The sequence below is a fragment of the Biomphalaria glabrata genome, chromosome 1 (genome assembly GCF_947242115.1).
Source record: "Biomphalaria glabrata chromosome 1, xgBioGlab47.1, whole genome shotgun sequence".
Lineage (NCBI taxonomy): Eukaryota > Metazoa > Mollusca > Gastropoda > Planorbidae > Biomphalaria > Biomphalaria glabrata.
In genome coordinates this window covers 18,018,220-18,032,433 of record NC_074711.1, presented here as the reverse complement: position 1 = coordinate 18,032,433, position 14,214 = coordinate 18,018,220, and the positions used below count along the sequence as shown (strand labels likewise).

Below are 14,214 nucleotides of genomic sequence, written 5' to 3'. Positions count from 1 at the left end.
ATGGTTTCCGATGGTCCTTTAAGACTTAAATTCAATGAATTTAATTTGTCAAATAAATCAAAGAGAAATGTGACCTTAACCCACCAGATCTCGTCATGAAAAGAAAATCCAAAGTCTTTTTTTTTCTGCCTCCAAGAATGAAATCAGCTCAGCCTTGAGTTGGACGACATGCTTTAACACATTTCCCATGGAGAGCCAACGAACGTTGGTGTGATACAGGAGACATTTTTAGTCTGAATCCATTTCTTCACAAAGCTCTGAGAAAAGTCGGGATGCAAGCGGTCGAGATTTGATGAAGTTTACAACTTGAATCACTTGATCCAGAACAGACATCAAATCTTTCGGCCAAGACTTGAAGGCAAGAGCATCTCTGTGGATCATGCAGTGAACAACTAATACATTTGGATTTTCTTGACGCAAAAGAGTGACGAATCCCTTTCTATTTCCCTGCGTTGAAGGACAGCCATCGGTGCAAACGCTGACACAATTTTTCCACTGTAGTTTAAATAGCAAAATGTTTTCAATTACCACTTTGAAAATATCTTCACCTTTGGTCGTAGTTGGTAAGTCTTTGCAAAATAAGAATTCGTTGACACATTTTTCATCCTTTATGAACCGAATAAAAGCTAGCAGCTGGGCTTTGCCGCTAACGTCTGTGGATTCATCAACTTAAAGAAAGAGACCACAGCAGAGAAACTTTATCGTCAATCCAGTCGAAGTGTTCGCAGATTTGATCTTGTAAATCTGACGATAAGTATGCGCGAGATAGTATCATTGGACAAAGGAAATTTCTTAATTTTTTCGGCAGTATCGGGTCCATGGATAGTTTCAACAACTATTGCTAAAGCTGGTGCAATGACAGATGCAGCCTCTGTGTGTGCTTTCTTCCGTTTCGCTAATAACTGAGCAACCTTATGACTTGCAATCAATCCCTTTTCTGTCAGCGTTAGGTAATTCATAAGTTTCTTAGCTTGTTTATTTTGTTGAGCCCTGATGTTTTCAAAGTATTCCTTCGGTTGCGCTTTTACAGCTGGATGTTTTGTTTCCATGTGTCTCTTCAATTTGCTTGGAACAAGCGGCTCATTCGACAGAGTTGCATTGCAGATCAGACAGAATAGCAATGGAGCATCTTCAGGTCCAGAAGATATAAAACTATATCCGATGTAATCTTCTTTGTACCTTCGTTTGGTTCCTTGCTTTTCATTTAATGCTTTCGCAGTTTCATTTTTGCTAACGTATTTCTCCATGGATAACTTTTTTTTGTTTTGTTATTATTAGCTTACACCTAAACAATTTACACGAAACACATCGCTTATTATTATCGTTACCAATTCAAGAACTGCTTTGCGTCTGCTAAGGCGGCCTACATTTGAGTCATTATAATTATGTATAGTGGAAAATTTCATAACCTAAAGAGCTAACACCCCTTTCCGTCAATATGGAGCGACCCACTACTATTACTGGTCGTTGCAAGTGGGGATGTCATCGCAAAGTAAAATAAAAATTTAATAGTAGGCAGACCTGCGTAACGCTGCACGTGTGGCGTTCTGAAAACTCCCGCGGCACACCTGCAAATCTTCGGCGGCACACTAGTGTGCCGCGGCACACAGTTTGAGAAACACTGCCTTAGGATGACGAAGCGTTATTTTGAAAGAAATCTGAAATCCAACGAGTTTTAGTAAAATTCGAATTTTGTTTGGGAACCGAACTAAAAGAAGAAAACAGTCTGAAAAAAATGAATAAAGTTAAGACTTTCAGATGTTTTTAAAACCTCGTGGCACTAAGATGATTTTAAATTTCCAGACCCTAAGATGTTTTAAAATTTCAAAACCCTTATTTTTTTTTAAACTGCCAAGACACTAAGATGTTTAAAAATGTCAAGACACTAAGATGTTTTAAAATGTCAAGACACTAAGATGTTTTAAAATTTCAAGAGACTAAGATGTTTTAAAATTTCAAGAGACTAAGATGTTTTAAAATGTCAAGACACTTAAATGTTTTAAAAACTCCAAGTATGAAAGCTTTAAAAACTTTTTTACCGCTGCATGTAGTTTTATTTCAGAGTTCTGGGCAGTCTGACTTCTAAGCAGCCATGTCTTTACAGTGATTGTGTGTGCTCCTGCGTGACAATTGATACTGACCTGCAGTTTAATTGTCCACCTCCCACCTGCCACCACTGCATACAGCCTCGCATCGCCGAAACGTGGGCGCTTCATTTCAATAAACTCCATCCGCCCGTCCGCCACACAGCTTCCGGGGTGACATGTTCCTAGCGGGATGTCATCCCCCACAGTCTGCTTTTTTTTTGTCATTCCTGACCGGACGTCTGTCACGACTGACCGGACGCTTGTGATAATTTCCTCAAAATGAAAAAAAAAAAAGAAAAGTTCCAGGTGATGTGCAAACGAGCCTAAATAAATGGACAACTTCCTTTCCGTACGTTAGGGGGGGGGGGGCGAGTATCCGGTGGCACGAGCGCGAGAATCGTTAGCAGACGATCTGGCAGGAAGACATCCGTGCATGTTTATCCCATTCAAATAGGGCTTCTACTGGAGACTAACACACCTAACAAATGCTCTATCGGATCTATCCTAATTATGATTATCATACAATCGCTTCGCTATAGTCATGATCTTAATCTTCGACATCCTATGCATATTATCCTGAATGATAATAAAGATGATTATTCTTGATTATTATTAAATGTGTGTATTATACAAAGACGTACATGGAAAAGAACAATTTAACATGTAAATACGTCACAAATAAATACATCTTACTAGATAATACATTACTCATCATTTCAACTTGAAAGAGCTCATTCTAATTTGATGTTAGAGACTATAGGAAATGTTGAACTTTGTTAGTTGAAAAGATATAGATGTATAATACATCGAATATTGAACACAATTACAGTACACGTGCAAACTAAGTTTGTATTGAATATGATTTTGACATTATTTGATATCACCAAATGAATAAGAAAGCTCTCTATCGTATACACTAACATTAAATGTGATAGTTGAGCACATTCTTTCGTCGTAAGTTGTTTTTTTTCAATGGCCCTTGTTAGCTCCTTATTGGTAAAAAGCCCGGACGCATTGAGACTATTTGCACCATGGTGTAACAACTCTGGCTGTGTAATCTGTAACATATCTTTTATAAACGTAACTCTAGGGCCAATCACACGAGGCTCCTTCTAGAAGAGAATAGTATTTGTTTTAGTACAGGCCTTACTGTCATTAAAAGCAGCCCAATCGGGTTTGCCATATGATCTGCCCACCAGGCATTCATCCGAATGCCCATATAGCCAGCTCGCCTGTGAAAACATTTAATAAAATGAAATACTGTAAATAGGCCTATGTCAAAAAGAATACTTTTATCACAGATTGTAGTCAATACGTTTTCACACGATAACATAGATAAATATCAAAGGCGACCATCGCAGTACGCGGGGCCCTAGGCGAGAGTCAAAGTCTGGTCTTAACCCTAACTCTAACCGAGTCTAACCCAAGCTTTCATTCTAGTTGGTTTCATAGTCATTGGTCTAAATGCCGGAAAGTCTTCAACACTATGGAGTATGAAGTCCTTGTTTAGGACAACTGTTTTCAATCCTCACCACACTTTAGCTCAGTCTGTAGTTTATCGGTACGGTCAGGGCCGGATTTAAGTAAATAAAATGTAGTATATAAAAATCGAATCATCCAGCATGTAACAGATTTACAAATAGACAAATGTATGTACCAACTTTTACAAGGAATAATGTCCTTATCTTATAAATTACAGACGTTATGCCTACTTCAAAAACGAGTAGACGTTTTCCTAAAATAAGAAACGAATATCTTTCAGTGGCTCCTGAGGCCCTCAATGAGACGTGAGCCCTGTCGTCATACGTTATTACGCTATTGGTTCTTCATACTTAATTTATCTAAACTATTGCGTTGTTGAGTAATCAATACTTAGCTCTATAAATATATTTCAAAATTATTTTAATAGAGTGTCAATCTAAGCCCACAACTAAAACGAGGCTGAAAGTATTTCTATCCTTCTATTTCTGCCATACTCAGAAGAGGAAAAGTGTGTATGAGTGTGTGTGTGTGTGTGTGGAGGTGTTATGGATCGGTGATGAAACCCACATGTCATGAGATCATGCAGGACAACCATTTTTAGGTTAGCATGTGATACTTGTGTCAATGAATTCAACTGCAGTAGCTAGTGGTGGGAAAAATTCGGAATCACGTGATAGTCCGACCAATTAAGTGGGCGATGCGTTTTTTCTTCGTCCTCTGAACACAAGCCTCAGCGTTTCATTCATGGCCAAACATACAATTAAATCTACGCGGTGACTCATTCGTGTTGTACAATAAAAAAAAACGTCAACAACTGAATTATTAATGGGTCTGCTTTAGTGCCGGCACGATACCACTTCCGATTATTGTATTTCTTTTTCAAGAGAAGAACAAAAAAACAGGATCATTTAGAAACAATTATATATAGACTGACGCAGAAGAAATCGATTACGTTGACAACACATTAAAGCTAGTTCCTTTCAATTAAAGCCTCTCCTCTCTCGCCGCGCGCGGTGGTTTCAGTTCGCAAGCAGGCGTACGTCGGTCGAAGGAAAAAAAAAAAAACGCGGCGGGAAGGGAAGAAAAAAAATCAATACGCTTTCTCGCTTTTCACCTCGCGGTTCATTCATAACTAGGCGACTCCGCGTAAAACTCAGTTCTGTTTACTACGAGCGCGCCATTTAAAGGGATGTATCGTTTGAATGTATCATACTGTGTAGTGCTTGGACACTGAGTTTCGCACCGATGTTTGTACTCGGTGTGGACTTAGTACTGTTTTTGTTTTTTAGTATCTTTGTTATTCATATACTGCTGCCGGGTCCGCAGTCATCATTATCATCTTCATGGAGGCCGTGTGTGGATTAACTGTGCTGCAAGTGTCGGATATGCTGGCCACTCGAAATGCTGACCATATCCTCATCATCGACTGCCGATCGTTCATGGCCTACAACCAGGGCCGTATCGTTCAGTCAGTGAACATTCACTGCCCACCCATACTGAAGCGACGTTCTGGTGGATTTATCGCTTTGGAAAACATTGTACCCTGCGACTCTAAAAGGGCGGACCTGTTGAAGGGCGCCTACCCCACCGTACTGGTTTACGACGAGTGTACAATGGAGCTCACACAGGCGCACAGTGACTCCAGCTTATTATCTGTGATCAAAAGTCTACTCAAACAAGTCGGGGATATAACTGTCAGATATATTAAAGGTAAGCAGTTATAGAAGCATTAAATCATTATTCATCTGGTTGGCCTAAATAGATTTCAATCCTTCACCTTATACTAGATCTAGATCTATTTATTTATTTAATTCAAGATTGTCTAAAATCTAAATTCTTGTCATAACAAAGAGTCAACTCGGAAGAAAATGTGACTTTTTAAATAAATCTAGCATGTTTATAATTTAAATATAATAATAATAATAATAAGGCTTGTCTTCAAAAAATTGTAATTAAAAAAACAACTTGCAACTTTGACTGTCAAAATAGATCTAAATGCTAAGCCATTCTAAGATTCTAAGTTTTCCTAAGTTAATTTTAATATATTTATTCGATTTGTAAATGATAGGTTGCTTTAAATACTTTAATATAGACATATAATAGGCTATAATAGGCTATATAGATTAGTACTAGAGGTTCTAGGCTTAGTTATTAATAATTAATTTAGACTGTATATTATATATTATATAGATCTAATCCTAAAGCCTTTTTACTTGTGAAAGATTTTCAAGATACTAGAGCCGTCTGCTCGTGTCAAAGTTCAACTTCAACCTCGTGTATATTTTGATGTTATTACTGTGACATTTTATAACGAGGGCAGCGCAAGTGTGTTAAACTTTTAAATTTCCTCCGTAGCCTACCACACACTTGTTACTTGTACTATGTACTCTGTGTTTGACAATTATTTTGACTCTCATATAAATCTTATTTTTTTCCCCAAAATTTCATAAAGGTGACTTGTAGATCTAGAATCAGCATAAACTAAACCTTAATTTAAAAAAATATTTCACGTTAACATTGGATCTATGGGTTAGGGTTAGTTTAATATTAAATATAAAGCGAAAAAAAAATGCATTGATTTTCACGGCTCTGTAGTATCCTGCTTGATTTCATCATCCTGTAGATTCAGGGCTTTTCAAAGGCCACGATCTAGGTCACATCTCACCGTCCTATCCCGCTGTACACATGACTCTTCATTTCTCTCATCATTACCACACGATTGTCCTCAATTCATTAGTTTAAAAAATAAAAAAAAGTAGTCCCCGTGAGTCGGTGAGACATTACGTGATGGGATCGGTGTGTAGATTACTTCAACTGGTTGAAACATTTGTTTCCAAACAATGTCTAGTCTATATATCTATCTCATCATTTAGTTTGATGCTATGTAAGAGAGAAAAAAAAGTCAATAAATAAATAGTTCTACACAATTTATCAATTTATCTTTAAAAAAAAATTAGTGCGCGGACTGTCCCATTTGACAGAAATTTCCGTGTCAGGGAGTGACTCCTCGGAAGTTTGTAATATGCAGTAAGATATATATCTAGGTAGACCTCTTAAGCTGTGATTATAAATGGTGTGAAAACTACGGCCTATTAGAACAGTTGGTGTAGTCTTTCTTTACTTATTTATAATCTACTCTCTATAGGCTAAGTGTTCACGTGTAATATCGGTATTAACTTTGATTGTTTAAATCATGCTATAAATTAGTATAAACAAGTCAGTTTTTAGTGTGCCGTCTGCTCGTATCAAAAGTTCAACCTCAACATGCATATTTTGATTTGGTTATTACTGTGACATTTTATAACAAGGGCAACGCTAGTGTGTTAAATTGGGTTTCCCAACGGGCATCATGTCATTCAGAACAGAGTGTAAGGACTAGCTCTATACATTTGGGAGGAGAAGCGTTGACTGTATTGTAAGGAAAAAACCGGTAGATATTCAACAGCTAAGTATGTTTGTATGTATGCATATAAAGTGGGGATTGCATAGTTGAGTAACGACTGGTACAGGGCCTCCTTAGGACCCACCCTCACCAAATGAATTGTGGGTATGTGAATTTAAAAGTGTGTGTGTTTTTCATCATTTGCATCATCACCTTCGTGTGTTTTGGGAAATGGTTACTGTAAAGTTTATATGACCTGTGATAAGCGTTTAGGTTTTCTGACACGATGACTCGAGGTTCGAATCTCGCCTTACTGAGGATTTGCCGCTACTCGTGTACCTGTGTTTAATTGTGTGGGCGAAAGAATTTTATGACTTACGCGAAGGCAATCCGGGATTTAAAAAAAAAAAGTCATGTGGGTTTTAGTAGTTTTCAGTGTTATCACAGAAGACCACTTAAAGGACTGTCTCATCATTCCACGCCGTGCATACTTGCTGTCAAAAATATATCCTCAGTGTAAACTTGTTTGTGTACTTTGAAAGCAGTCTGGCGTGTGTCACTGTAGCTGTGTGTCACTGTATGTCAGCTATTTCCTAACACGGTTGAAAGATAACGAAGTAGTCACAATCTGTGTCTGCTCGAGGGAACCTTGCTTGGAGGGGGGGGGCGCTCTTATCAGGAGCACATGTGTTACCAAATCCAAGACAGTGTTTCTTACCAAACGTGTACCTTCCATGGTCCGTGTACAGCACACTTTTCTCGAGTTTTGTTTTCTCCCTTATAGGTTTCCGAATGAAGGGGAAAAAAAGGGGGGGGGGTGATCTGCGTCCTACTTTGTTTCTACCAGCCCCCCCCCCCCCCATCGTTTCACTAAGTTGTGGCGGCCGCTGCGTAAGTTGTGATATTTAGAACGTGGTTACAATTATTGCTTACTTCTGTCTACAAGAGCAATCAAATATGGAGCGAACAAAAAATAGAAAAACGAATTTAACTTCTTGAATGTGAAAATCTGCGTTTGAAATGACTGCATGACTATAGTGCTGGTTATTTCTGTCCTGTATAAGACAATAAATAATAGCCTCACTGTAGGTGTGTCTTGTCTAAAGCAACAACACACCTTTGAAGCTTAGTAGACTGTCTGTGTAGTATCTTCACGCTATTCTGCTACTCTAAAGCTTCAACAAAAGAAAAAAAAAAACGTATTGAATTTTCAAACGATGAGAAGAGGGGCGGATAGGAGTAAGGTTGTGAAATAGCCCGAGAACAGTTGCTAGCTTTGACTTAAGTCTGTTACTAGTCAACTTTGTCACGGTTCAACTTTGTCACGGTTCAACTTAGTACGCTTGTACTACAACAAATATGCTTGAACTTTGGATGTTCCTAGAAAAGGTTGAATTTTTTTTTTCAAAATAATGTTTGGTGCAGTCTAGTCAATTAAGCGCATACTTCGCTAGAGTACAGTTTAATACTAGTCGACCGCATACGCCGCTATTTTGCAGGGCGACCATAGGCCAGTGCAAACTATGCGACCGCAGTGGGCCCCTACTTTTATAGGACCCGCGCTAATTTTAGGTGTATAAATTATTAAATTAAACCATTTTATAACTTGTAACAGATTTCCCGCGGCCTCCTGTCGATTTAACTATTTAAATCTTTTGTAAACTCATAAAAATCTCCTGAAATAAATAGACGAAAATTGTCACTTTGGGGTGTCCTTCAATATGGAAAACGCCAATTCTACGCGCGATAAAATAAAAAAACAACTAAAAAAAACGGCATTATGCAATACCCACAATCTAGTGAAAGAAGCTTCTCACACCTCAAACTAATGAAGAATTACTTGAGATCAACAATTCCCGTAGATAGATTGAAACATTTGGTTATTCTTGCTATTGAGCATGATCTATGTAGGAAATGGAATTTTTATGAAGTATGACTTCGCTACACGTAAGAATGAATAAAATGCAAAGACGAATTTTTCTAATATAAACTCTTCATTTTCACTTATTATCCGTATCCCTACCCAAACTTGGCCCCGCGAAATCCGTTTCGCATAGGGCTCTACAATGGTTAAGTCCGGATGAATACTACCCCCCCCCCTTTTTTTTTTCGCCCCTTTTTTTCGCCTCTTTAATTACCCTCCGTCCGAGTTGCAAAAAAAAAGAGTGGTTTTTTTCATGGCGTCCAAACTTTTGAGCGTGCTCTGTCGCCTCGATAGTTACTACAGAGTAGATTACTTCCCCCCCCCCTTTTTTTTTTTAACGTGAGGTAGAAATAAAAAAAAGAGTGATATTTCTTGGTTACAACAGTCCGGCTCTGCTATTTTGTGACTACGTGTTCTCCCCCCCCCCCTTTTTTTTTTTCATGTTTTCTCGTGGACTATCTGCAGAAATAAGAGAGTGATCTTTCCTTTATTTATTCTTCTAGTTTAAACTGTTAAGTAAGAATAGAATTATATATATAAATATATATTTAACTCACGAAAGATAAACACTTTCAGGAAAATTTACACTATTCGACAAAACAAAGGTACATTGGAAATATAATATTTATAATTTTGAAAAAAGAGATCACCATCACGCCCCCTCCCCCCCCCTTTTTGTGTCAACACACAATCACCCCTTGCACGAAATTATGTTCTATGTTTGCACACTTACATAATAGTTTATAACAGGATAAAAAAAAAAGGACGCAATTTTATAGGCTACCTATGTGGTCAGTTGTATTTATCTTCTATAGATCGCAGCATGTATTATAACACATTTAAATGTTTGTATTAATAACGAATCGCATAGAAATAGAAAATGGTTATATTACTGTGCATACTATACTCGTGATTATTATTTTCAAACAAACACTCACGCTTTCGGCAGCCTAGAAGTAACTGAGCGGTACGTGACGTTTTGGCGACGGGACGTTTTGGCGCGAGCCGTTTTGGCGACGGGACGTTTTGGCGCGAGATATCATTTGACGATTATTTAATAAGCACGTAGCTTTTATAACAATGTTTATTTCACTCTACCATAATATTGTATGTATAGTATGAATTCTAACACCGTTCAGCGAATTTTTTTTTTATTATAAAGGTTTTGCTTATTTCATGAATATAGGCCTATAATAAGTCAGATTCCTGAATGGAAATGACATGCTAATGCTATATGTGAGTTCTGCTAATCGCACTGGATGTCATTTTTGGATTTCTTTCCAAAAGATTTTTTTTTTATTTGACATTAGTGTAATATACGAACAAGCTAAGTGACACACTTTAATATAACAAAAACCTTGTTAACATCTAAAACTTTTTTGAAAATAAAAGTGTGCCTCTTAATAAACACACATACACAAGCCAAAATGTTTATTAAAGAAAATGATGTGAAAAACAAACACACATTTACATTTAGTTCGTGAAAAATATGTCTTAACACAAACACTCATGCAAAACATAGATATGAATAATTCTTTAAAAAGAAATAATACAATAAACGTACATAATGTCTTTAGCGCCAAAACGACCTTCGCGCCAAAACGGCGGCGCCAAAACGTCCTGCTTCGGTAACTGAGTCACACGTAAACGTTTAAACCATATACATTTGTTATTATATTCAGTTTACCGATGTAAAACAACAAAAACATTTTTAAAAAATATACTTTAATTGTCTGGACCAGTTTTGAAAGGGGGAAGGAAGGTGTATCTTTGTGAATGTTTACATGGTCTTTTTTTTAATGGATTTTATGGACCTGTTCATTCAGGGCGCAAGATTCCTCAAGGGGACTAACCCAACTTATATCACCATATCTGTCTAGTATAGTTTCATTCGCTTGTTCAAGATACAAAATAAAAAGTAACAATTAATTACTAATAGTTTATTAACTAATTATTTTTTTTGTTATTGATTCTTGTGTTGTCAGGTAAAAGAAATAATTGTGCAAAATTTCAGCTTAATCCGAGATTGGGTGTGGGAGAAATAATGTGAACACATTTTGTACCATACTGTCAATGTGAGTTGATACAAGCTTAGTAAAGAAAAAAGCAAACAAACGTTAAAGTGCTTTTAAATATATACATCTTTTACTGTTTGTTAATCTTTCATTAATAAAACGCGTAAGACTTAAAAATCTTGTTTTACAAATGTTACATCGGTATGAAACAGTTTGCATATTTAATTTTGGATACGGTTGTTTGCAATTTGTTTTTCGATCAGAATTGTGACGATTAAGTCGGAATTCCCCAAACGCTTTTAGTTTTTGAGATCTATACAGAGAAATGTAGCACAGCGTGTCTTTTCTTTAACTAGCCACTAAAAGTGTAGAGAAAAAAAAACACATTTGTATAAGTTATGTCATCCGTGTCAACCCATAATAAATAAAAAAAATAAAAAAAAAACACTATTTGCTACCATTGGTGAAGTGTGTTGGGCAGTACTCCTGTGTGCCACAGCCTTTTAGAGTCGTAAACACATTTTTAAAGTTAGGAACAAATTCAGACGATTGCGACACACGACCGCCTTTTTGGGAAATTGACACTGAAATCAACAGATTTGGTCGCTAACACGGCGAGTCGTCTCCCCTACTCGTAGACCCTTCTCAACTTTTTTGTTTGTTGGGGGGGGGGGGGGGGATAAACGATTGCTGCACCTGCGAAAAATAAACCAGACTAGAAGGAGGGGGAGGTACGCTAATTGTTGAAGTGTCAGCTTCACCTGACTGTTCCGATGCCACACCTGAGCGTCTAGATCCCCCCCCCCCCCCCCCCCCCGCGTCTATCTGGACTTTTTTTTTTCAAACCATTTGTCTGTTTTCAAAGAGTTGGATAAAAGGGGTCTACCTGTTGAGTGTATAGTAGGCATGCATATCAAACCTTTGAATAGGCGCGTTGGCCAACGCAGGTGTTAGCGGATCTTGACAGTGAAATATTTAAGGCAGCTTAATGTTGTTGTTTTTTAACTGACCCATTAGGCGCTTTAAAATGTTGCTGTAGCTCTGACATGGTTAGGGCCTTTACAATGTCCACATCGCCATTCAGCAATTTGTAATTAAGCAGGGTTCCCGCGGCCTCCTGATTTTTCAGGAGCTCCTGGAAATCTCCTGAAATTGCAAAATATATGAAAAAGTCCTGGAAATCTCCTGAAATTATTAAAAATCTCCTGAAAAGTCATAAGAATCTCCTGAAAAATAGACAAAATTGTCTTTTTGGGTGTCATTCAATATGAAAATCGCCGATCCTACGGGCGATTAAGAGAAAAAAAAAACGGCGAATTCAAGCCTAAAACGGAAGTTTCAATACTTTGTTTACTTTAATAGGCACTGGCATATATAAACATAGATCTAAGTACCGGTATTCTAAGTCTAAGTCTGTCTCGATCTCAAAAGTGATTTTTTTAAAAACAAATCTAGATATATGTATAGAATTATAGATCTACATAGATTTGATAGATCTGGAATTAGAATGAAAAAGCTAGATCTATTTTATCTAGATCTATCTAAATCTAGAAAGACTTGATATTAAAATTAAGACTAGACCGTAAATCTAGATTAGATTGATTAGATCTAATAATATAAATATCTATCATCTAGGCGCTAGCTAGTAGATATCATAATACTTTTATACTAGTCTACTAGATTACTAGAAAATTACTAGTAGTAGATCTAGATCTACTATCATGATTTATGATCAGCAGGATGGCTGCCTGGTCGTGCGGTTTGCGCGCTGGACTGTCGTTCGTATTTATCGACGGTCGAGGGTTCAAACCCTGCCCGCTCCCATCCCCCGTCGTCCTGCGGGAGGTTTGGACTATGAAGTAAACTATCTTCAACTCTGAAGGAACATCCGAAACATGTAAAACAACAAACAAACAGTATGATCTAGATCTAGTTTATAGTAGTTTAAATTAGTAGTTATCTTCTAGATCTAGTAGTAGTACTAGTTACTAGATCTAGTAGATCTCTAGTCAGATCTAGAGATAGATATATCTAGTCACTAGTCAATCTAGATAGATACAGATATAGTGATATAGTCAGTTACAGACAGTATATAATAGTTATAGTTACTGAATATAGGGCCTTCTATTCTACTTTTACTGTACTTTTTAGGGTGGAGGCCTTAGACTTAGAGTATATATGGTATATATACCATATATATATATAGAGTATAATGGTATAGTCTATAGTCTACTAGATTTTATTTCTAGAATTCTAGATCTAATAGAGATCTACTTAGATTCTGGAATCTCTCTCTTAGTTTTAGTTTTATAAATCTAGATTGTGAAGTAGATGGGGCTTAGAGTATAGTGTAATATGGTCTATATAGTATTTAAGCTGCTATATAAAATTAAACTATTCATAGTTTTACAATCAAATTCACTTCTAGCTTTATGATTCAGAGCTAGATTTTTATAGATTTAAAGACACCTATTGTTAATAAAAACAATCAATGCAAGAGATGTCCACTGAAATAGGAAACTGATAATGATAATGTGTTATACATTGCAATTTGTTTAATTTTAGAGATTTTAATTAATTCCTAATGTTGACTAATACAAGCAATATATATAGAGAGAGTAGTGCAAATAAGCTTATTGGTTTACAAGTACTTTTTTTTACTCTTTAATCAGTTACTTTTGAATTCGCTAATTTGAAAAGGAAAAAAAAATTGTATACATGTATATGGTAATTCTTATATTTATTACTAAATATAGATATAGTTCGCATTTTTCCGCTCCTGAAATCGAATATTTTCTCCTGGAAAACTCCTGGAAATCTCCTGAAATCCTAATCTCAGAATGGTGGGGGAACCCTGATTAAGTCTCTTGAAACTCATGAAAGTTCCCCTACACCGGCCTGTTTAAACAATGTATTCGGGGGCTGGGGCCTGCAGATGTTAATTCATTGCTTCCCATTACCGATTTCTCTTATCACAAGACTCTCGGGACTAGAGGCCGAAGGCCGAGCGCACCTGGAAAACTCATATTTTCCTTCGTTGTACCACATTGGCTGCTGCGGGTGTCTGCCTTAGAACAGTTCCTTGAGGGACGGGATGGGGATTGTGACAGTGTTGCTGGGGATGTCTTCCATCCCCGGCAGTGCAATGAACTCGGCTCCATTGGGTACTCCAACGGGGATCTGTTTACAGTCTCCATTGGCTCTGTCGTCTTCTCTAACGTTGCCCGGACCATGGTGTAAGCTCCATTGGATGACTTCTGTAACATGACCCGTCTAATTTGACTCACGCTCACTTCTTAATGTAATCAAACAGCCCCAAATATT

At 37.2% G+C, this 14,214-nt stretch overlaps 1 protein-coding gene across 1 annotated transcript in view; it reads left to right on the top strand.

The window, feature by feature from the left end:
• Positions 1 to 4,667: 4,667 nt before the first annotated feature.
• LOC106050206 (dual specificity protein phosphatase 1-like) overlaps positions 4,668 to 14,214 on the top strand; it is a 37,981-nt gene continuing 28,434 nt past the window's right edge. Inside the window, exon 1 of the mRNA XM_013205156.2 lies at positions 4,668 to 5,279. Coding sequence (XP_013060610.2) covers positions 4,913 to 5,279 — 367 coding nt within the window. The 5' untranslated portion in view covers positions 4,668 to 4,912. The remainder of the gene's footprint in view (positions 5,280 to 14,214) is intronic.